At 32.9% G+C, this 25,814-nt stretch overlaps 3 protein-coding genes and 1 pseudogene across 3 annotated transcripts in view; all 4 read right to left on the bottom strand.

The window, feature by feature from the left end:
• Positions 1-12,304, bottom strand: part of LOC114761138 (putative leucine-rich repeat receptor-like protein kinase At2g19210) — a 36,764-nt gene extending 24,460 nt beyond the window's left edge. The window contains exons 1-5 of the mRNA XM_028950462.1: positions 12,187-12,304; positions 9,710-10,262; positions 9,134-9,600; positions 8,902-9,037; positions 8,648-8,719 (exon numbers count right to left, since the gene is read on the bottom strand). Of these exons, the coding sequence (XP_028806295.1) occupies positions 8,648-8,719; positions 8,902-9,037; positions 9,134-9,600; positions 9,710-10,262; positions 12,187-12,304 (1,346 nt within the window). The remainder of the gene's footprint in view (positions 1-8,647; positions 8,720-8,901; positions 9,038-9,133; positions 9,601-9,709; positions 10,263-12,186) is intronic.
• A 3,819-nt stretch (positions 12,305-16,123) lies between these two features.
• LOC114761118 (probable LRR receptor-like serine/threonine-protein kinase At4g29180) lies at positions 16,124-18,018 on the bottom strand. The gene is made up of 6 exons (XM_028950442.1): positions 17,984-18,018; positions 17,627-17,838; positions 17,394-17,520; positions 17,144-17,206; positions 16,815-17,004; positions 16,124-16,590 (listed from the first exon to the last, which is right to left on the bottom strand). Exons 1-6 carry the CDS (start codon positions 18,015-18,017, stop codon positions 16,155-16,157), a joined length of 1,062 nt encoding a protein of 353 aa, XP_028806275.1. The 5' UTR covers position 18,018; the 3' UTR covers positions 16,124-16,154.
• Positions 18,019-19,045: 1,027 nt separating this feature from the next.
• LOC114761128 (putative leucine-rich repeat receptor-like protein kinase At2g19210) lies at positions 19,046-20,214 on the bottom strand. The gene is made up of 2 exons (XM_028950451.1): positions 19,670-20,214; positions 19,046-19,532 (listed from the first exon to the last, which is right to left on the bottom strand). Exons 1-2 carry the CDS (start codon positions 20,212-20,214, stop codon positions 19,046-19,048), a joined length of 1,032 nt encoding a protein of 343 aa, XP_028806284.1.
• Positions 20,215-24,362: 4,148 nt separating this feature from the next.
• Positions 24,363-25,610, bottom strand: LOC114761112 (probable LRR receptor-like serine/threonine-protein kinase At4g29180; annotated as a pseudogene).
• Positions 25,611-25,814: the final 204 nt, after the last annotated feature.

The raw sequence follows: 25,814 nt of genomic DNA, 5'->3' as shown, positions 1-25,814 counted from the left end.
ATTACTTCGAGCAAAAGGACCATTAGAACTAAAGGCGTACTGTGATGCAGATTGGGGACATTGTTCCTTAACTCGACGCTCATGTAGTGGGTATCTCATGTCTTTGGGAGGCTCACCGGTATCATGGAGAACAAAGAAACAAAATGTCGTCACAAGATCATCACCGGAGGCAGAGTATAGAGCAATGGCTTGTGCGATCAGTGAAGTTGTGTGGCTTAGATGGTTACTCAAAGAATTATGAGCACCGTAAAGCAAAGCGACTCTACTATATTGTGACAACCAAGTGGCATTACACATAGCCATGAATCTAGTTTTTTATGAACGAACCAAACACGTGGAAATGGATTGTTATTTTGTGAGAGAAAGATACCAATCAGGAGAAATATTGCCATGCAAAGTTTGGACGAAAGACCAGCTAGTGGACATGTTCACAAAAGCGCTCGGGAAGGATAGGCTCAAGAAACTAGTAGACAAGTTGGGCATTTCAAACTTACATACACCAACTTGAGGGGGAGTGTTGGATATCATATATACGATACTACCATATATTAACTAATGTGTAGATATTATGGGGATATGGAGGAGAGAGAAAGTCGGTCAAACGAAGTATATTTATAGTTAGGATACAGAGAGATATATGCGGCTTACACACCTGTATATATGTAGTCGTTGATATTGGAATAACATATACTCTCTTGATCCATTCCAATTTCTCAGACCTTCCATTCGTGGCAACTCCTGAGGCTTTTGCTCGTATTCCTTCGAGTTCGGAAACACCATCGGGTTCACCAGTAACCCTTTCGTCAAGTAGAAGTTCACCGGCAATGGCGCTGATGAGTTCATCTCCAAAAACAAGGCCAGCAAGTGATGAATCGGGTGCAACTTCAGCATATGGGTTCTCGGTTATTATGCTTAGTGTGGGCCTTTTGTTTTGCTCCCGCCTGGTCTTGTGACTGTGAAGCAGGGCAATTTTGGTCATATATCACTCTGTTTTATTTACTTTTTAATAACTATTTTCCTATTTGTATTTGTCGAACAAAGTCTTTCCACTGATTCAAGAATATTAATTTATTTGATTCAATTCTCATTGAGTATTAACTTTTGTTTTCCTTTCCTTTCCTTTTCTTTTTTGCCAACTTTCTTTTTCTTTTCATGTTTAAATTCATTATATTATGTAAAATTATTCTTTTAATCATGTTTATTATTTATTTAAACTCATACTCAATTTGATAATTTTACAAACAAACTTACTTTTACTCAATTATAATCCAAATAACTTTTTACCAATATCACTTTTATAAACTAACTTTTTTAAACTCCAATCCAAACACAATTCAACTTATCCAGTTTAATTTTTATCCAATTTTACTTTTCTAAAAATCAAATTAAAAATAAACTATTTTTTTTACCGTCAATCCAAATGCACCCAAAGTTTTAAATGTTGATTGCTAAAACAAATTGGACAATCATAGTGTACAATGAGTAATGTCAATGATTGAGTAAAAATCAGGTCCACGTATGAGGTGTAGAGGTGGGAATCAGGAGGGCTGGCGGGCTTAAAAGGGCCGGCCCTCCAAGGCCAAATTTCAAAAATACCCCAATATGCTAGGTCCGGCCCTTAAGCTAACGGGCTCAGAGCCGGCCCGCGGGCTTTTGGCCCGTTTAAAAAAAAGCTATTTTTTATATTTCTCATATTTTTATCAAAAAATAAAAATAAACAAATGAAATTGTTAATAAAAGTCATAAATATGAATAAAATTAAGTCACAAATACAAAATATCATCATATATAAATATCCATCAACATCCAAGAACATCTAAAACATTTATTAACAAAATAACAACATCCAAAAGTTTTATCTATAGTGCAATTGTGCAATAAATAAACACTATCATTAATTTTTTGAAATTTCATCATCACTATATCAATTACTCTTCTTCATAAGTATGCTTTTCTTTCGTAACAAAAATATCAAGTTTTTCTTCTTTATAGGAATTTTACTTTTAAATTTTGCAATCTAGCTATTATTTTATTTTAATGTGAGAAATATTGTTGTTGAAATTCATGAATTTCTAATTCAAATTGTAGAATCATAAGTTATATAAGTATAAAAATACTCTATTATCAAATATATATATATAGTTTAAAAATATCAACTCATATAATATAAATCAAATCATTATTAAAGTCCAAATTAACCCATTTTTTAAAAATTTAATTGGATAAATTATTGTTTAAAACTAAATAAATCAAATCATTCTGTAAAATTTAATTTTAAAATGATAATAATAACTACATATTTGAAATATTATTAACAATGTAAAAAATATTATTAGAATTACATAAAAAAATTTAAAAAAACAAAAAAAATATAAAATGACCTAAAAGGACTAGTCCTTTTAAACCCTCGGCCCTCCAAGGCTTATTTCCTATTTGAAGGAAAAAAATTTAAATCCAACCCTCATAATTTTAGGGCTTAAACGGGCTCGACCTGTTTTCCTAACTCTAATGAGATGAGTGCTTCTAACGTGCTCCAAGAGGTCATAGCCTCCCGTGTATCTTTTAAAAAAGAAGAAATTCTTAGGTATTCTGAGAATGCCACGTCACCTAACTTCTCTCCAATAAAATTACACCAACTCAGTAAATTGCAGGCCGACATGTCCGCTGAAGTGTTTCTTTTCAATAAAAAAATGTTTTATAAAAACACTCTGCTAAAACACTTTTCTCTCTCCCATTTTCCAATGTAACAGTCAAATTTTTTCTCTCATTTGCGTTTTTCCTTTCCCATCTTTCCTGACTCCCTTTCTCTCTTTTTATTCCTCCTCTTTCTCATTATTCTTACAAAGTTACAGCCCTGCAATCATTATCCTTACAAGTTTTTTCTCATAAACAGATGTTTGGATAAAAATCAAAATATAATTGTAAAAGTGATTTTAAAGTTTATGAAATAAATATACAAAGGAGTTTATTTTGATTTATGAAAAAGTGTTTCTGAAAATTATTTTTCAAGGTATCAAACACCCCTCAAGTCTTCATCCTTCCTCTGGCCATTTTTCCTCGAGACAAAAATTGCATTACAGGATACCAAAGTCCTAGAAGTATAATGGGGCTAAAGTGAGAAGTAACGTTTTTACTGAAAAATAAGAAGCGGTGTCCAGACGTCCAGCATTTCCTTAATTTTTAAAGCCATCTGGTGCCATTTTATTTTGTTGCTGCTTAGTTTGTTGAAGGATGAAAGATGAAGGAAGGAGCTGGAGTGTGTGAGCGAGCAAATGTAGCACTCGTAATCTCAAGATTCATGGAGTTTTCAGAGATGAGATGCCGATCGGGATGACACTCTTCAAAGAGCTTGACCACAAGCAATCCTTGGCTGACACATTAGCAGCGGCAGCGGAGGTCATTGTGGCGGTGGAGGTGTGGTGAAATTGGCGATGGAGTGAAAGAAACCGAGATAGGGGTTTTGAAGAAAACAAGGGACAAATGTGTTTGTACTTGGCAGGACAGGGACGGTGGAAGGAGGAGATAAGGACTGGTGAAGGATAATGAGAAAGAAGAGGGGGAAAAAAAGAGAAAAGGGAGTCAGGAATTCCAGTAAAATGGGGAAAGGTGAAAGGGGAGAAGCAGAGGAGAGAGAAAATTTGAGAGTGCTGTATTGGAAAATGGGAGAGAGAAACCCAAGGGGAGACGCAGAAGAGAGAGAAAATGAGAGAGAATTTGAGGGTGGTGCATTCAATGTTTCAAAGATGGGGCAAAGAGAACAATTTTGACAGAGTTTTAATAAAATATTTTATATTCAAAAGAAGCTACCTAAGCTGACATGTGCGCCTGCAAATTACTGAGTTGGTGTAATTTTATTGGCAAGAGTTTAAGTGACGTGGTACTCTCAGAGTCTCTTAAAAAAGAGTAAACTCTGACAATAAGATCAAGAATAAGAACCATTAGATATTGAAACATTTTTACAAATTGTATTTAGTTTAGCCAATACTTCCTGGTCAACCAACCAAGTAGGCGGCCTCCACTACTTAAATTTGCATAATAGAACCGAACACCTCAATGTAATTGATTTGTAAGGTTCATAGAATTCTTCAAAGTGACAGCATATTTGCTCATTTTTAATCTTAATGTCCCCATAATATGAAGTGTGAATATCATAGTTATTTGTCTTCCCTATAATTTCAAGTATGGTATTTACACGAAAAATAAAAAATTTAAATTGAAGCCAAAATAAACTCTAAAAGCAAATAATCGTCCATGAAACAGAAATGGAAGAACAAACATTCTCTTCAGATAGTATGTCCTAAATATTGATACCCACCAAACTAAAACAAAATGGAGCAAGACATCTTCAGCTGACAACACCAACACCATTGATGATTCTTGCTGTACTAACCTATTGGCCGCATTAATAGGTATGAACAAAACTGTATTTATAAAATTATAAAAATGAGTAATACATGTTCCACTCACCACATCAACATAATTTAAATCCATACAATACCAGTTTTGTTTTTAGTTATCATAGATGATCCTTGGCAAGTAAACGACAATCAAATAATGCAATCCTCGGATATTATTACAACTTCTTACAAATAAGACCAATGAATGGATTCTCCCATATCAAGAGTATGTAGAATCATGTCACAAGTTTTTTAAGAATGATAAATGTAAATGGATATGGTCATTCCTCATAAGCGCAGCAATAAAATCCATCATATAAAGCATGTTCCATAAACCAATCACAAAACATTTCAAATTGTTGCAGCATTCTCAATGTACCTCAAATAAAATCACTAAAAAGGCACTTCACACGTTCCTAATCAGGATCTACTTCCTATCTGAGATAACTTTTCCATATTGAGCTAAGCACGGGTGAATAGGTTGCTAATTAACACTTCGAAATTGCCCAATTCCCTTGAACACAAGAATGTTGCCGTGCTCTTCTAACTGGCGGTATGCACGTTAAAAAAAAAAAAACTTGAAGACACAAAACGAAGAAAAGAACAAACATGGTATATATATGAATCATAGAAACTTTTTATTTTCTTTCCTTGTGAAATTTTTTTGTGGGCAATATTTCCAAAATTCAGGACATGTTAACATGGACGCTACCATTTTTGAAGGATTTACAGATGGAATAAAGACCCGCAAACAGTACAGGGCATAGGTGCTTGCACAGCATCATCATCACGCAAGATTCCTCTTTCCCACACTTCCTACACATTCTGCTTTTCATCGCTCCCTTTCTCCTTCTTACTTATCCTTTCGCACCGCCTCCTAACCTACGCCACCCTTCCGTGTTGTTGCCTCCGTCATCTCAGAGATCCTCAACGTCAACATCGCAGCAAGATTGTGCATCATCCATTAGGTATACTCCGGTAGGCACGACGGTGGCACTATCGTCGTCGTTTGACGCTCGTCCTTGAACTGAGCCAATACTTGCTCCAGATTTGGGTAGAAAGCATTGACTGGGAAAACTCACCGTTTTGGGATTGAAACTTTTGGGTAATTAGAGGAAAATTTTCGTTTAACCAAGAAGAGAGGAGGAGAACACCAAGCTGCGACCTCCATACCTCAGACCACGACTCACCTTCTCAACATCATCATCTTCATCGATGACCATTCCCTCTTCCACTTTCGAACATGGCGACTTCGAACCAGAGAAACAGGCTGGCAACACAAGCACCTAAAACCAGATCTCGCAACTTCCCCTCGGCCAAAACCAGAAACCTCTGACTCCACTCCTTTGATCAATCACCGTCGGCGCCTTCCATCTTCTTCGGTCATCACTACACCATCAGCCGCTCCCTTCTTCCTCATTGTCTGGTTCTTTTCTTCTCCTCCAGTCCAGTTTCACTACACACCCAGCCCTTCAAAAGTTTCTCTTATGGCTGTTGTATGGCTGAAGCTTCCATAAAATTTCTCCACTCTCTCCGTCGCTTTTGATGAAGCAAAGAATAAAATGAGGGGAAAAGAAGAAAATCAAGTTTAAAATTTGAATTTGGCCAAAAAAAAGTTTAAAATTTGAATTTGAACAAAAAAAAATTAAAATAAGTGTAGTAGGTAGAAAATAACTGACACACTCTTACTGATGGATGTTGAAAAATATACAGATGAAAAGGTCTATCTACTCAAAAAAATACACGTAGCCCAAAGAATAAACTGATACTGTTTATTTAGTGATCACTGTTTATGGCACAGTATTTTGAGTGAAGAGCTATTAAGGATAAAAATATAACTCTTTCACCAAAAAATATATATATATATATAACTCGACTCATAATTGATTTTTATTTATTATTTATATATATCCAAAAAATGGTTTTTTGTTTTCAAAACTTATTTTTAAAAATAATTTTATAAAATTGTTTTGAGAACAAAAACAAAATCAAACACGTCCTTAAATTCTTTGTTTATCTAACTCTATTCTGTTCAATGCTCTTTTTCCTTAGCAAGGTGTATTTTTGCTGTAACATGTCATATGTTCGTTGAGTTATGAACAAAATCAGTTATAATGCTTATTTGCTTAATATTTAGGGTGTGTTTGGATTAGTAGTGGCAAAATAACTTTATTTCAGATAAAAGTCAAATAGTATAATGTGATAAATATTTAGATTAGCTTTTATAAAAAATTTAATTTGAGAAACTGAAACTTGTTTAGATGATTAATAAAAAAACCAGTTTAGATGTCAAATGATTAAAAAGAATATGAATTTTATTAAGTAATATATATTTAATATTAAATGTATATAATGTGACAATTGTAAAGAAAATATTAAAAATAAAGTTGTTAGAAATAAAGAAATTAATCTATTACTAAGAAGAAATTGAAAAATACTAAAATATTTAATTAAATATATTTAATGGATATATATATATATATATATATATATATATATATATTAGAAGATGCTGGCTTTGTCCTTTCATGTTCTTTCATGTTTTTTCGATTTTTCTAGAGAGGAGATATGCATGCAAAAGAGAGTGAATGGGTAGGTAAAGAATTTAAAACACAATAATAAATGCTCCCTAACAGGTTTCTCCAACGCACCGTTAGTCTCTAACGTCAATAGTTTTCATAAGCTACGGGTGTGTTTGGAATCACATCTGAACCTTCAAACTGACTTCTCTACCAGTAAAAAGAGCTTTTTTGATTTTGGATGTGTTTGGAGTCACATTTTTGCAATCTGACTTCTATCACTGAAACAGACTTATACAATAAGTTCAAAGAAGCTGCTTTTATCCAATTTGACTTCTGTAAAAGTCAGATTGAAAAAAAAAATTATTTCTCCGCCGCTAATCCAAACACATCCGTAGCTTATGAAAAAAACTCATTTGAAACACAAAAGCTAGATTGCCAAATCGCTGAACCAAACAGCACCAATTACACAAGTCCAGTTTTTGCTGGTTGGAAAGTCAGCTTAGACCCCAAAACGTGATGCCAAACACACCTCTAGACTATGCTTGAATGGGAGACAAGTGAGAAGAAAATAAGGGGAAGTACTAAGAAAGAAACTCTCGAAAATAGTAAAAAAAAAAAATTACTATTTTGGAGAGTCTACCCTTCTAGTATTATTCCTTCCTAATTTTCTTTCTATTCAAACAGAGAGATAACATACGCTTGTACATTAGCCAAGCAAGTGATTCACACAATCATGAAAAACAGGGCATGAAATCCTTCCTTTGTTCATCCTATGGACAAACAAACACACCCTCCTAATTAGCCACCATATATAATATGACATATATTCTCCACCAACACAAGCAAAATACAAGTACCAAAGCAGCACCGATCTCAAGACTTCATCTAAAGACATGGGATTTGTTGTATAGCCTCACAGGCTTTGCTAACAAGAGATTCAGTGATGGTGGGCTTAACAGTAACACCACCACTCTCCTTGTTGCTCTCATCATCTTTGCGCTCTTCTTCCTTCTTTCCTGATCTTCTCTCATCATCATTCTGCCCTCCCCTCCCATTTCCCTCTCTTCTCTTCCTCTGACGCCCACAACATGGCCTTAAAGCAATTGTCAATGTCACTCCTGATACAACTGCAGCTCCTCCTGTCGCTCCTGCCACTATGCCAATTTTCTCGCCTCTACTCATCCCGTGGTCCTTCAAATCCGTACTAGCCAGATTGAAAAAAGAGATGGAATTAGAATTTGGGATTCATTATGTATAAAGATTAGTTGTCACAAAGAAGAGCAAACCTCAAAGTCAAATTGCGGGTGTTCGTCTTTTCCACCAGAACTTTTGGAATTGGGCCTGTGAGTTTATTCCTTGTCAAGTTACTGCAAACCAACACAATAGAGTAAGATATGTGCGTGTGTTAATAACAACGTTAAACGCAAAACATAAAAGGATATATGCTAACTGGCATAAGAGTATTGATAGTGGGACATTACTCTATATTAATACTATATGTGCACGAGTGCGTTACAACTTACATATGTTTTAATTTTTCTGGCTCTGCTAAAGACTCTGGTATTTTTCCCGTCAAACTGTTGTTTGACAAATCCCTGGAAACGTGAATGAGAAAGTATTATATGAGCTAGTGGCTGACAATTAACGTGACGAGCAAATTAAAAATATGGTGACAATAATTAATTATTCTTTTTTGCCAACGGTGACAATAATTAATTAGACACTTACAAGACAGTCAATTCTGTGAAATTGGAGAAAGAACGAGCTATTTCACCGGACAGATTGCTAGAGCTCAAGTTTCTGCAGCTCATATATCATATCAGTTTAACAATGAAGTTTCTTAATTGTCGCTTTGTATTCAAGCACAAGAGCATGTGAGAAAAGAGAGACTGGTATGAACTGATAATAGCACATATATAAACTTTCTTTTTGATATCTTCATTCTGCAAGTTTTAAAAGATAAGACTTTATCTTCTACTCACATTGAAGTGATTCTTGGAGTGCCATTATCGTTGCAGGTGAGACCTTCCCATGTATAGTTCACTGGCCTGCATGGATCTCCTTGCCAACTGATCCTTTTGATACCATACACTCTTTTAATGTCTCGGATAGCAGCAACTGCTATTCCAAGTAGGGATTATGAATCATTATAGAAACTTGGAAAACAATAGATTATATATGTAAATGTAAACATTAAACAATTAAACTCATCACCATCTCTTTTATCAGTGGTGGAATTAGCAGGCTGGGGAAGAACTCTGTAGATTTCATAAGCATTGAGCATGGGAGGTAATTGAGACTCTGATCTGATGGAAATACTACTAACAAGATACTCTCTTTTGATATTCCTAACCAAAGTAGTGGGCTTCGAGTATTCAAGAGTGAAGGACACATCAACCCCATCACTGAAAGCAATAACCATCTTCCTCTGCTTTTTCTGTGACTTATTCTCGAAGTCATAAAAATGAAGGTACACATAGTAATCATCATGTGGATAAGTCATGTTGATAACTAGGGAAGAAGATGACCTGCCAGGCTGAACAGCACTACTCAACACTTCTTTTGGCAGTTTGTAAATATTTTCATCTGTATTACTGTCGATAGCCATAGATGCATTGATTCGCTCTGAGTTTCCCATTTGTCTATTGAACCAGGACCTTCCATAGATATCATCTGGGTATCTGCATAATTAAGAAACAGTTGTTTGTGCTGAGAAATGAAATTTTACACGCTTCATGCCAAAAGAAAAAGGAACAGTTACCATTACATAATGAACAAAAGACCGTTTACCTGATGTACGTAGAATCTTCTTCTGACATGCCTAGCTTGGAGCGTGACACGAGACTTAATAAACTCGAAGGTGTCTGATCATACCTAGAACTCTGCCATGGCAATACTTCCAACAATGAAATGAAGGGTGTTCTGTGGCCTGTGTTTACAAGACAAACATTGATGTCATCATCAGTTGGAGACACATGAATGACCTCGAAACGTGCAATGTCTCCAACTGTTGGGTTAATTGTCGCCCAGTAATTGACACCAATGGACAAATTGAACGATGGCATTCTTGTTCTATTATCGTAGTTCCCATATGCGAAGAATGCCCGTACGAGATAGTATGGGTTTTTGCTTGGTGTGGGCACTGAGTAGCAATTCCTTTTCCCTTCTGGAAAGCTTCTTAATGTCTTCAGCTGATTCCCAATCTGTTCTTTATTGTAATTCGACAACACATTGTGCGCTTCGCCGAATTCAACGAATCTACCGTCATCTGCTTCGTAAGAAGATTTGGTTTTCAGGTCTGTGTAATTCTCTCTTGCCCCACAATCAATCCTTGTGCCGCCGTCTGCAATTAGAAAATTCGAGTGGAATAAAAAGTAATATCAATATTAAATTATTAATATACGGGTTTGGATTCTCTCTGCTTCCTTTTGCTTCTGCTTCCCTATTCACTCCCCAATTCCCATTTCAATGGTTGTTAGATCAAAGTTTGAAGAGCTCAAATTTCATATTTTATAAAATTATTAATCCACCCTTGTTTTCGAATAATAATCACTCTGGAGTTCTTTATATATTAGATTAAAAAACTTAATAAATTGCCTATATTATAACCAAAAAGTGGAAAAAGCAAAAACAAGTCAGTCATTAGTCAATGCCATGAGCCAAAAGCATCCCGCCAGACGCCAGGTTTGATTATTACTAATCTTTTTTATTGCATGTCAATAATTCACATATATAATAAGACAGAAAATTTATTTAACTCAATTGAGAATCAAAATTAATTAATTTAATTGCTTTAACTGTTTTTTTTTCAAATCAGTGGTGACATAAGTTTGAGATTGGAATTAAGGAGTATCCATTATATTTATGTGTTTTTCTCTTAATGAGTTAGACGATGATGACACATCGGAAGGAACGTTTATTAAATTATTTATGTAATTATTACATAAAAAACATTTTTTAATAAGTTTTTTACCCTTTATATTTTGATACCTTTGTCTTTATTTAAATGTTATCTGAAATAATTAATAATAAATATAAAATGACAAAACTAATGTGAAGATCCTTACAGTTTTATTAATTTTGGATCACGTCCTTATGTTTTCTTTTCTTTTTATTGGGTCTTTTAATTTTATAATGTTAAATATCTTAGTACCTTAGAGTAAAATCTGTTAACAGTGTTAAATTTTCCGTTAATCCAAGTCTGAAATATTTTGCCTCCTCTCCCCTTCCACCACATCTAACCAGGCTCTCCCCTCTCCTTCATTCTTTCCATGATTTCGTCTCTTTACCCACCGTCTCCCTACTGATAATTGGCTCACTGTTGCTTTCAACCTCTCCATAATTTTAGCCATAAATTTAATTTTGCCTGGCTAGAGGAATCCAGATTCTCATACTACTTCATTTTTACCTCCATGGATGATTCTGCAACGGTACTTGTTTTTGGGTGTTGGGCTTAAAAGAATCACTCACCACTTTTCTTCCCACAAACCCAATACTTTCGTCTTTTTTCATGCTTTTCTTGTTACTGTAATTCTCCGAATGAGGTTCAAGCTGGATGGCAATGGACAAGTGACTGTGAGATGGCCGAAGAGGGTCTGGGTGATATTATAGCCAAGAGAAGGGAAGGTGTTATGGAGAGGTTAAAAGCAGGGAGAATGGTGAATAAGAAGATAGACTTGTTGAACGAATGAAGGAGAGGAAGAGCTGGGTCGACTATGGCGAAAGGAGAGAGGGCAAAAGTGTTTCAGACTTGACTAACGGAAAACTTAACATTGTTAGCAGATTTAACTCTTAAGGGACTAACAGATTTAACATTATAAAATTAAAGGACCCAATAAAAAAAAAATATAGGGACCTGATTCAAAATTGATAAAAACTATAAGGACTTTGAAATTAGTTTTTTCATATAAAATTAAAAATATAAGTTTAGTAGTTTACAATTACAATCGTTTGAAAAACAGGAGTAGCTATTACTCATAAATAAAATTACTTACAAATGAATAAATAAACGAGGCCAGAGGACCTAAAAGTTAAACACCATACAATAGGCATCATCAAGTCTTGAATAATAACTTGTTGGCCCAAAAAATTTTAAAAAAAACCAGACTAATGACCTAAAATCAGACTTCTAAACAATGAAGACATAAGATTCTTGACTTGAACCAAAAAGCTCCTGAAATATATATATGCACACATAGAAAATAACTAATTTAAACTAATTAATAAACAAAGTAAGAGAGGTGAGATGAACAGAGGTTTAAATTTACCAGAATTGCCAGCATGAGCTGCCAGAGCCTGTGCTGAGATGATGCAAACGACGAAGAAGAAGGAAGAAGCAAAACCTTGCAAGACAGGAAGCCATTGTAGCGTCTTCTTGTTCTCCATCTTCATGTTATTGTTATTTCTTCCGGGAAGCCGAAAAAGGTAGTGGCCTGGTGGGTGCTTTTGAGTAGAAATTCTGGGTGCCAACCAGCAGGGTTAGCCTGGCTTTTATCCATTTGAGTAGTATTTTAATTACTGATTAATTTAGCTGCAATCATTACTCTGCCAAAATTCCATGCCCTTGCCTCCTCCACTATTCCACCTTGTTCGCCGTGCCAGAAAACGACGCTTACATGCTATATTGTCAGATTCTTTTTGGACTCATTGTGCATGATGTGCTTTCTGCATATTAAGTTAGGTCGCCCTTGAAATAATTTATAATAAGTAATTTTTTAATAATAATTTATAAAATACGAGGTAAATATGTGAGAGAAATTTTATTTCGACTTATATAAAATATATTTATAAGTGATTTCAAACATAATAACAAACAAGATTTTAGATAACTAATTAAGTAATTTAAAGATATTAAAAAAACTAATTAAATTAATATTTTAAAATAATAAATATATATTGGTTTTTTTAAGACATTTTATTTGATCACTATGTTATTAATGTAAACCCTTTTATGAATAGGGACTGTTTGAAAAAAAATTATAAATCTTGGAGATTAAATAAATTAAAGTCTTATATTTAATATTAAAATAAACATCTTAATTAACTTTTATATGTAAGATCTCCTATTGATTAAGAGGTCGTTAGAGATGTTTAATATGATTTGGCTAATGCTCATCATCAATCATTCAATGGTGGTTAGAGATGTTAGGGACGTCAGCATCCCACGTCAGGCATTTGGCTATTTGCTAATGAATGACCTCCATTGACGTAAGGAGGAATAAATGACTAGTCGATTTTCCTGTAATATTTCAAAAAGAAAACAAAAAATAAAAAAAACAAAAAACGGATCAAATCTAACTGTGATTTTGGTGGCATTGATTAAAAATGTAGATTGGGTCCCATGAAATAGTGAAACGTGGCTTGTTTAGGCAAAAAGAAAAAATAAAAAAATAGTTAAATTTAAATTTAGATGTATATTTTTAACAAATTTCTAATCAGCTATAAGGTCTTATTAGAAATTTTTAATTATTATTAAATGGCCAGAATGACCCTCGTTAATTAAAAAAATTAATTTTTTACCCTTTCCTAATAGTTCTTCTTCTTTTATGATTATTTTTTGGGATTAAAAAATATATAAATAATTTTATAATGTTTAAATTTCTATATGTAGCCAAAACTTTCAAAAATATTTTATTCGAACATTTTAAATTACAATATAAGTACCTTTTAAATAAATATTTTGTATTTTTATCTTGTAAATATTTATTTTTAAGATTTTAAAATACCTTATTTACAAGAAATATTTTATTTAAAGTTGTTACAAATTATGCTTTGGGTTGGAATCCAATGCATGCTGAAATAGCTAAAACTAACGTAAATTGTAAGAGCACAATATTAAATATTTTTTGTAATTAAAATATTTTAAGATCTTAAAATAAATATTGACAAACATAAAATAAAAAATATTTATTTTGAAGCTATTTATGTTAAAATTTAAAATGTTTTATTAAAATATTTTTAAAGCTTTTAGTTATGCATACAAGTTTTAGACACTGTAAAATTTTTTATGATTTTTGTTTCTAAAAATAATCATAAGAGGTTAGAGATTATTTGAGAGGGATAAATAATCAGTTTTTCATTTTAATTAAAGAAAGGTTTTAATTCAGATATTTTAACTAGTGTTTAAAAATCTGGACCAGACCGAATAGTCCGACCGATCAAGGTATTACTGAAACCTTCTCCGGCTTGGTTCAGATTTAAAACTCGTTTTAGAAGTTGGGCCATGTTAACTCGTCATCTGGCTTCTATTAAGCCGTCAACCGTCGTAAGTCCAGGAACCGGAGCAAGTATGTGAAAACCGTCCGGTCAGAATCCTGTCCGTACTTCCACCTCAAACGTGAGAGCTCCGTCTTCTTTCTTTGCTCTTGCTTTGCAAGTTCGCCATTTTTCTTTGCAATTGAAAGCCCATTCGACTTCTTTTTTTTTCCCCCTCAGCCACTGTGAGTGTCTGTAACGGAAGTTAGGAGGCATGGATGCATGAAAATAAAAGACGGAAGGAGAAGGAAAATGACATCTGAAACGAGAAAGAAGAAAACAAAATACAAAAAGAAGAAAGAAGGCCAGGGACAAAGGTGGGAATACGAAAATTAAAAAGGACTACTGGTGAGCTTTTGACTTTTGATAGACATTGTGATATGCAACAGTAGAAGAGAAGCAGACCTCGAAAAACTCAAAGAGAAGACTTGGAAACGAGAAGACAAGGTGGATAAAAAAGCTAACATTAAAAAATTCAAACTTGAAATAAGTTAAATTAATATTAAGAATATATGAAATTGTTTTCAATCTAAACTTTCATGCGTCAAGTTCTTCAGCTAGGGACATGAAACGTGAGTACCAAAACAGAAATGGATTATATTGATAAATATTTATATTGAATTATTTATTATTTATAATTTCTGCTTTATTTAAAAGTAAATTACAATTTACTGCTACTTATATTAAAATTAATTAATATGAAATTGATAATTTTATTTTAATTCGATTCCGTAACCTGAAATTGAACTATTTAATTTTTTTAAAATTACCCAAAAATTGTATATTTTATTTTTTGCACATATATTATCATATATGCATACAATGCTATTTTTTATCTAATTATTATACTACAGGTCCAACCAGAAGGTCCAACCGATCCAATCGTTTGAACCATGACTCGCTGATTTTTTCGACTTAACATCTGGTCTGATTTTTAAAACGATAATTTTTCAACCGGATTTTATTAGGATTTTCCCTTTTAATTAGTCTGGTTCTATTTATAAATAACTTTTAATATATTTCACATAAATCAAAGAAAATCTTAAATTTTATTAACTCTCATTTAAAATTTAATAATTTTCTAACTTTATTCATATTTAATATACATTACACCTTATGTAAATAAAATCAATACAATTAAAATTGTACATCCATTAAAAAAAATTTCTTTCAGCACCCTATAAATAGAACTAAAAAAACATTTTTTTCTCTCTACCCTATAAATAGGACCAAAGAAATAATTAACAATGTTCAATATTCATAAAATTAAAGATGAAAATATTCATAAAATTAAAGGTGATATAAGTCTACTTGTTAATTACATGTCATGTGTAGTTGTTCGCAAAGTTCAACATCAATAACAACAACAAAGTCTTTTCTTAGGCGGGGTCAGCTACATATATGGCATGATGTAATTCTATTCAAAGCAATTGTTAACATTGTTGTCAAACTCACGAGTTGACTCTTCGAATTTAATGTTTTTATGTTTTAAACTAACAAAATCGTGTCGATTCACTCTTAAACTCGTGATAACTGTAAACTCAGTTAAACTTACGAGTTCATTTATCGAGTTTACCGTTTTTACGTTTTAAACTTACAAAATTGTATTAACTCGCTCTTAAACTCGTGCTAAATTTGTAGATTTGATTATGTTTAGTGACTTTATATATGAATTTTATAAAAATTTCTTTATTGAATGTGATAAATTATGATAATTGATGGATATAATTTTAATTATTTAAATTTAAAATATATTTAAATGAAATTATTCTCATTTTTTATATATTAATTATTTGATTATATACTTTTAATACCAGTTTATTAATAAAAGTAAACTCTTACGATTTTACGATTCAAGTTTATCTCATTCTCACGGGTTTATCGTGAGCTTGACAACCTTGATTGTTGGCTAAGTTCAATACACAAAATTTATAATTTACAGTGCTATGATTGAGAAAAACTTACATGAATTAACTTGTCGCTACAAACATTCTTCCCTGACAGATAATGGCGGTGAGTGTGATGATCCACATTGATAAAAACTGGAATCAAATGTGGTGCTTGAGAATAAACTGCTGCTTTCTGCACCTTCAGGCAATGTGTCCGAGGCCAAACATTGCTTTAGATAATTCTCTACATTACTTATATCTGGTCTTTTCACACCACTTGGTTTAATGCAACACATGGCTATCTCTAAAACCTTTCTTGCTGAAGAGATATTGAAGTTCCCCTCTAACTTTGGATCCATAATGGATTCTATATCCCCAGCCTCAAACTTTGGACTGATCCAATCAACAATGTGACTCCTGCCTTCAGCTGTTCTCATAATTGCTGATCGACCCGTCATCAACTCAAGTAGAATTATCCCAAAACTGTAAACATCGCTGGATTTGTGCAAGTTTCCAAATCTATAAAATCTGAAACAAGAAATTGTTCATTTTCAGCCCACCCATTGCTCTATTCAATTCTAGATTACTTTAAAAGTTAACAATTATATGTATTGCTAGATGGATTTGAACAGTGAATATGCTACCTATCCTCAAAAATTCTGCTTAAGATTGAGGAGAATATATAGAGCAAACTCTTTAATTATCAAGGATTGAAAACAATATAGTAGAAAATATTGTAATCAATAACGTACTCAGGATCTATGTAACCAAACGTGCCAGCCGGACGAGTTGAAATGTGAGTGTCGGTGTCACTTGTAAAAGCTTTACATAGTCCAAAATCAGCAATCTTAGCAAGCATGTTTTCACTTAGCAAGATATTAAATGATTTTAGGTCTCTATGAATTATTGGTGGGTTACAGCAATTGTGTAGATAGTTTAGCCCTGCATTTCCATCGAACAAATAAAGACTTGAGCTCAAATAAAAGGTAAAGAATATAAGTTATAGAAAAACATAAAGGAAAAAGGATAGCTATAATGCAAAGATAAGGAAGAAATGGAAAAAAAAAAAAAGTTTACATACCACACGCTGCATCTAATGCTATTTGAAGTCTCTCATTCCACTTTAAAACATAAGGGTTTTTACCTGCAAAACATTCATGTTGTGCAAGAAGTCATGCATCGTTCTTTGAAACACCCTGAACCTTGAAAACTGTAAGGAAAAATCTAAAATAATATTGGTCACCTAAGTTAAAACGAAAAACATACTCTTAATCTTGAATTAACATCATGTTATGTTATAATTGTGAGGTGAAAAATAAGACTTAACAAACCTGACAATTGGTGATGGAGATTTCCCTTTGCCATATATTCATAAATCAATGCTCTTATGTCACCATTGTCACAGTAACCAACAAGAGAAAGCAAGTTCTTATGATAAACCATGGATAATAATTTTGCCTGCAATTTGAACCTTTACCTTTGTCACATAATGTATAGCAGTATAATATAATAGCCTAAACTTTTGAATATCTAATACTATTAATAAGCGATTTTAATTGCTAACCTCTGATTCAAACTCATTAAATCCTTGTTGTGATGACTTAGAAAGTAATTTTACTGCAACTTGTGTACCATCTTGTAATTTTCCAAGGTACACTTTTCCAAACCCCCCTTCTCCAATTACTGATTTAAAGTTATTGGTAATACTAAGAACTTCATCCTGACAAAATGCTTGACATTTTGGTTTAAGATCACCACCTTTCTTACACAACATCACTGCAGCAATATATGCATCAGATCAACAATAGCATTATACATGTATACAACTGAATTTGCAAATGAACCCAAAATGATATATATGATTGAGCAGAATAATGAAAAGCTTTTTATTGGGGGATATGTACTTGGGGAGCTTTCTTACCATTTTGCTGTTTTCTTTTACGTATGTGCAGCATTATAGGAACATGAGCTATTATTACAAGTGCTGCCATAGAAACTAACGCTGAGGCAACAAGTGGTCCGATCAGCTTTTTGGTTTTGCAAGAGCCTGCTGTTTGACATAGGCCTGGATTTCCATCCAAACTAGGAGTAGAATATATAAAAGAGTCAGCTTACCGTACAAGTAAATGGTTGATGACATGTATAATATTAGTAAGACCTCGGAAATGAATACGACTATAAATACACACACACATATATAGAATAAGAACAAACCGCAGTGTCCAACCGGATTTCGCCCTCAGAGTCAGAACCTCAGGAACTGAACCAAAGAAATTATTTCCTGTCAAATTACTGCAAATATCACGTGAGATAATTAAATTGCAAGACTTAATAAACAAGAGATAGTATTATTATACTATGCCAAAGCATTGCAACTTACAGTATTTTCAAATTGGCTAGTTTTGCTAAAGATTGTGGGATTTCTCCTGTCAGCTGGTTGTTTGATAAATCTCTACAACGGAAAACTCATTATTGTGTGTGTGTGCAGCGTTTGGAAAATTTGAGCTGACTTTACATAGAAGATACTTACAAGGACCCCAGCATCTCGAGTTTAGAGAAATAACCATCCATCTCTCCTTCTAATTTGCTTGAGCTCAAGTTCCTATTCATAAATTACAAAGAATGGTTTATTTATTTTGGGAGTCACAGCTCTTTTTCTGTTCAATAATACTAACATATCATTAATTAAGCAGCATGCATGAAAAATGCTGCAGGACAAAACTACTCACAATGAAATGACCCTTGGAAAGTTTTGAGAGTAATTGCAAGTTACACCTTCCCATCTATAAGCTTTTGGCATGCAGGGATCTCCTTGCCAACTGATTCTCAGGATATCATAACCGTGTTTGATATTCCGCATAGCATCAACTGTAGTAGAGTTCCAGGTTTTACGAATATTAAGAAATTAAATAACAAGCCAACTTAGCCGTCGTTCATAAGTGAAAAAGGAAAAGGATACAATACAATAACAAAATAGAAATTATCAAGTATACTTGCCATCATCTGGATCGGTTGTTGAATTGGGTTGGCGTGGTACTTTATAGATCTCATAAGCATTGATCATCGGAGGCAAACTAGAACCTGGCGAGGATGTGATCGAAATAGTAGTCAGAGAGACTCCTTTTGGAATTGGAGAAGACTTGGTTTGGAGTTGCTGGTATTCAAGAGCTACAGAGTCTTGGATTGTATCAGTAAAAGCAATCTTCATAATTCTTTTCTGGTATTGAGATTGCTCCACGAAGTCAAAAAAATGAAGATAAACATAATATTCATGATGCGTGTCATAATCCCAACTGATGTTCAAGGAAAATGAAGGATTTAGTGATTGGATTGCCGTGCTCAAAACTTCCTTTGGTAGTTTGTACTCTGTGGAATCATTGTCAATGGCTTCTGATGATGTGTTGATTGGCACTGAGTTGTCCAATGTGGCTTTTGTGAACCAGGACCTCCCGTAGATATCATCAGAGTATCTGCATTAAGTATTTGAACAAGAATGGTCACTGAAATTCCACTTATTTTTATGTTCATCATAATACTACCTCCCATCTTAAATATAACATCTGGTTTGTACTGTAACCTACACTACAGTTTAAGTTAGTGAAGTCACCTGATGAAAACAGAGTCTTCAACCACACCCAAGCTAGCTCGTGAGATGAGTTTTAATGGCAGTAAACTGGCTTCATACGTGGCATGATATAGACGAAATGGCAAAGGATAAAGCTCTAACAAGGAAATGAAGGGTATTCCTCGGCCTATGTTTACAAGACACACGTCAATGTGGTCGGACAAGGCGACATGAATAATGTCGGTTCTTACTATATCATTAGAACCAGATAACTCATCAATTGTTGTCCAATAATTGAGACCGAGATGCATCTCAAAGACTGGAATAAAATCTTTGTGGTCATAGTTTCCGTATCTGAAGAAAGCCCTGACGAGATATTTGTTGTTTCTGCCATGTTTGGGTCTGAACGTGTAACAGTTCCTTTTTCCTTCCGGGAAGTTTCTCAAGGTGTTCAGTTGTGGCCCTAGCTGTTCGTCCTCACTCGTCAAGGTGTACTCAGAAGATACTCTTTGTAATTCCCCAGATTCTACAAACTTTGAACTATCTGCCTTGTAATAAAAACCATCGTCGTCCCAATAATAACCCATTTGGTTGAGCCCACAATCGATGCTTATCACCCCTGATTATAGATCACAAAATAATCACACGATATCTTAAAATTAAGCTAAGCTTGTTTGACAAGCTCCAATAATCCCTAACAGAACCAGTTTCGGTGCTTATTAGATCTAAATCATCTATATCTTATTAGGATGGTTCAGATTTGATTTCTTTTTTATTTTTATTTAGAAATAATCTTTTAATTATCATTTTTTCAAAAAAATAGTTAATTAAGATTTTAAATGTAGATCATCCAAATAAGATATAGATAGTCCAAATTTGATGATTTAGAGTGCTCATCAAAGTGATGAGTATCGAAACTAGTTCCTCACTTAACAAGAACTTATTTTACACCTTATGAGACAAAACCCATCTCAGATATTTATCCTGGCATAGTTATTTAAAATAAGGTAGTATATGCATATACCCCTTCTTTTATTATTTCAGACATTTTTAATTTAACTACGGATGACTCCCCACTTTTAATTTAATCTTGTGGATAATTTGGGATTTTAATGTTAATATCACATTTAAAGAAAATATAAAAAAATAAAAGTAGCTTACATTCAGGTTAAATAGAGTTCATAAACTACCTTACAACCACCAAGAAAAAAATGTTTATTACCCTCCAGTTCTTAATATAGGAATTAATTAGGAAGTTAATGTTAGTCCTATATATAAGAATTATTTCGCAAATTCATCAATTTTTTTTTCAAATTAACCCTATTGATATTCCTCCAACAATAATCAAGTAGGAGAGGGGAGAAGGAAATTAAAAAGATGTTTAGGGTATTTAAAAAAAATTATACTAACTATATAACTATATTCTTAGTTTACTCAAATTATTTAATTAAGTTTTTTATTAAGAACTAGAGGAGTATTTTGCATCCCAAGTTTTGCGTTTGTTGTTTTAATGAGCCCTTCTCTAATTACATACAGTTGATTCTCTTAAAATCTAATTACAATAATTAATTATTTGAAAGTGCTTTCAACAATCTCAGGGACATTTATAGATAAAATAGTAGTATTAACTATATTGCTCTCAAAATTATGAAAAATACTTTATAAATTGAAAAATAAGAATTTTGGAAAAAAAAAACCTTATATATATTAGTGAGATGGAGGTAGTATATTTATAACTCTTTATACTTTGTTGATTTAAAGGAAATTCCTCAGTGGGTTTAAGGAGTAGTCATTTTATTTTCCTCTTGCAATCTTGATCTACTGTGTGTGTGTGTTAGTTTTGGTTGATTAAATCCTTGACATTCTTATAGTTTTTTAGTGGATCTGTATTTGTTTAGTTATTTTGTTTCTGTTGTTATCATATATATAATATATATATATATATATATATATATATATAGGTGTTCAACTTGAGAAGCATATATGACTGAAGCATGGAAGAAAAATAACAAAAAGTGAAGAAAATGAAGTGATCAGCTAGGAATCCTCACCGGAGTCGCTGCCATCATATGCAACAACTTGCATGAATGAAACAATAGTCACAAAGGAAGAAGCCAGAATCCTCAGTGATGATGGTGTTCTTCATGTTTTCAAGTTCATAAGAGAGGAACAAAGAGAAATGAACTGGGTAGCTTAAACTACTGGCTCTGCTTTCATGAGCAGAAAATGAGTTAGTATGGAATTTTCGTAGACAAAAAAGGACTAAAGTATAATAATTCAATTAATTTGGATTACTAAAGTGGCTTTAGTTAAAAGGAGGCACAGATGGTCTACAATATTGCTATAGTTGGTCTCGGAAATGAACTATTTGATGTTTCACTAAGCTTTTGCATGGAATAATAAAATAAGCATGACTGTAATTTACAGCCTATATATTAACAACACGCTATTAATTTTATATTTTATATTGATATTAATATTATATATGATTCTTGAAGTCATTAAACATTAAAAATTGCAATGGAAATTTGTGATGAAAACGGAAAAAAAATTTAAATTAATGTTTGATGGAATATTTTGTTGTACAAAAAAAAGGGATTTGCAAAAATTAAATTTTGTGATTTATTACATTAGAAAATCTCCTGTCGTAAATTCTATCATATTTTTTTTTCTTTTGATATATGGCGGTTGTAGAAAGAGACCGTTGGGAAGAATTTGTAAGGCATCCTTTGAAATTTGCTTTTTACTACTCCTCCGATCCTTATATAAGACCCTTTAACTATTTGATTAAATTAAGAAGTTAGGTAAGTTAGTTAATTATAAAAATGTGACATATTTTTCCTAAAATACCATAATCATCTTTTTTATACCTCTCTCTTTCTCTTCTATTTGATTATGGTTCAGGGAGTATCCATAGAGGTAATTTAGAACAAACTGATAAATATGATAAATGGATATTATATTTAGGACTAAAACCAACTCAACAATTAGGTCTTTTATCAAAGATTGGAGGAGTTACACTAATTCCAGCTTGCCGGCTTAGGTTTCAAGTTTCTTTATTTGGCACAAACATGGCTAAGAGCTTATTTGGAACAGTTTATAAGTAATTTTTTAATAGTGATTTGTAAATACAAAACAAGTATGTGTGAAGAGTTTTGTCTCGACTCACGTGAAATGTGTTTTATGGAGATTTCTACCACTCTGCCAAATGGGCCCTAAGTTCCTTAAACCCAACTGGTATGCGGTCAATGATTCAGGATGTGTGTACACACCACACACTCTGTGGGTGTGTGTTATTATATACACAGACACACAGAAAAAATTCGTCAATTAAGGAAAATATAAAAAATGGTGGATAGCTCTCCTGAAACATCACCATCTTCATCTCTGCGTATATCAAGACAAAGAAGCAATCATCGAACCCCACTTCGACTATTATGCCTCTTCCTCGATAAACCCAAAACAGAAAAGGCTGACAGAACTCCACTGGATACAGAAGATCATTCTCTTAAGGATAAGGAGGGCTTTTTTAAATATGGTTTTGTAATAAACTTTTCAGTCATGATTTATAAAATATAAACAAGTATATAAAAAAAAAATTATCTAAATTTTTATGAAACGTATTTATAAGTGTTTGTATATAAGTGATGCTAAATAAACACTAAAATGTCATCTTAACGTAAGTATAATTTAATTGTAATCAAGTTATACGATTTCCTTGCACTGTTTTTAAAAAATCACACATAATTATACTTGAAAACATATCAATCTTCTATGAAGGCATAAGTTGTATATTTCACATTAATATGCTATTTAAAGTTTGACAATTATTGAAATACTTATTTGTTAGCCAACGTTAAAGTAATTTTTTAATGAAAAAATTAAATAATTTTAATACATATATTTTTTAATTCTTATTAGATTATTTTTTGTACGAAAAATAGACTTGATACTACCTCTGGACCAACTAATTAGAAACAAGTTGTAGTTAATTTAACTACAACTTGTTTATAATAGACTTGCAGGTGTTATATGAATATATATTAATTAATTTATAAATAAAACTTTTAAACATATTTATTTAAACTTGTACATTTGACACAGATATTAAGATGAATTAGAGATTTATTACAGTGAAGGGTATATAAGCAAATAGGCATATGTAATATAAATTTTAATTAACAATATGGATATAAAAACTTTATGTTTTCTAAATAAATAAAAATGTCTTTATAATTAAGGTAAAATATAACAGAAGGGTGGTTATTCTAATTCAGATTTGTCTAGGAACTTTGAACGATATATAATTGAGGTGAAGCCGGATATTTGTGAAAGAACTTATACTTTAGAGGAAAAGATAAGTAATATGTGGTTTGAAGGAGTAGTGACCCATGTGTTGCTAAAGAGTGAGGTGTAAAAAATAAAAGCAAAGTATAGAAAAGGTTATAGTGGGAGACACGAATGTCAGAAAGTTAGTGCTGACTTGAATGCTAGCATAAAAACAAACGTGTAGCTAAAATGGATTTATTCGTCATTTGGAACTACAGGAAAGAAATAAAGGTAATAGTGAGTAGTATCCTGACTGATTGACTCCAAATTGTGTACTGCTTTGTAATTTTTTCCAAATGTATACCTTTTTATTTTACATAATTAAACAAAGCAAGCAAACAGTTGACCACCCGAAACAAATCTCTGTAGTAGTTATGAATGATCCAGAGAAAGACCACGCATGCCTCTACAAACAGCTACACCTTGCAGATGGTGGTGAGTATGGTGCTGACTGAGAATAGCTTCCTTCCAATGTAGTGCTTGGGATTAAACTGCTGCTTTCTCTGCATTTCAATTGATGTTTCCATAGCCAACATTGCTTTAGATCAATTACAACAGAACTTATATCAGGTCTTTGGATTGCTGTTTGTGTAATGCAAGACATGGCTATTTCTAGAAACTTCCATGCTGAAGCACTGCTGAATTTTCCCTCTAATCTTGGATCCACAATGGCTTGGATATCCCCAGTCTCAAGCTTTGGACTAACCCAATCAGATATGTGACGTATGCTGTCAGATGTTCCCGTTATTGCTGGCTGGCCAGTCATTAGCTCAAGTAGAATTATCCCAAAACTATAAATATCACTTTTTTTATTCAGGTTTCCAGTTCTGTGGAACCTGCAATTTTGAAAGATTAATCAGTCTTTGAAGAAAGATTAGCTAAGCAGGTGCTTTATTAACCATCAATGCTAAAATTCAAGGCTGCGGTTATTACGCTAAGCTGAGTTATATGTATTGCCAGATGGGGTTGAATGATGAACAAGTTGCTGATAAGCTATTCTATATTATATTTTGCTGAAGTTGAGGAAATAGAACAATTTATATTTTGGGGATCAACAAGATTGGAAAAGAAAAAATGATAACAAAAATTTATTATATAACAACATACTCAGGGTCGAGGTAACCAAATGTGCCTACTGGACGAGTTGAAATGTGAGTGTCAATGTCATTGGCAAAAGCTCTGGACAACCCAAGTCAGCAATCTTGGCTTGCATGTTTTTGCTTAGCAAGATGTTAGCGGTTTTTAAATCTCTATGGATTATTGCTGGCTTACAACCATTATGGAGATAGTCCAATCCTGCAATTTTTATTGAGGAACAAGATAATTTCTGAAGCTAACATAACAGAACACTGAAACATACAGTTAAAAAGAATGAAAGCGAAGGAATATGGATTGATAATTTCAAAGAGAGGAAAAGAGGATTTTACTCACCACATGCGGCATCTAATGCTATCTGAAGTCTCTCATTCCATTTCAAAGGGCACGTGTTCTTATCTGCAAAATATTTAGGTTGTGACATAGAAAAACATGTCATGTCACCCACAAACTAAGTAACCTGATTGTTGAGACTTCAAACGCAAGGACTTAACAAACCTGATAATTTCTGTCGAAGATTTCCTTCATTCATGTATTCATAAACTAGTACTTCTTCATGTCATCATCGTTACAATAGCCAACAGAGAAACCAAGTTCTTATGATGAACAACCATCAAAGTTCTGCCTGCATTTTGAACTTGAGCTTTATTACCACTAGACAAATTAATGCGTTGGATTTCAATATAAAGGAAAACATTCAACTCCAACATCAAATAATCTATTTGCTTCTACCTCTGACTGAAATTCCTTAAATCCTTGCTGC

Source organism: Neltuma alba, unplaced genomic scaffold (genome assembly GCF_004799145.2).
Source record: "Neltuma alba isolate B1F8T4 unplaced genomic scaffold, ASM479914v2 tig00001667_pilon, whole genome shotgun sequence".
NCBI classification, from domain to species: Eukaryota; Viridiplantae; Streptophyta; class Magnoliopsida; order Fabales; family Fabaceae; genus Neltuma; species Neltuma alba.
Note: the sequence above shows the minus strand (reverse complement) of the source record. Positions and strands in the feature narration are given on the sequence as shown.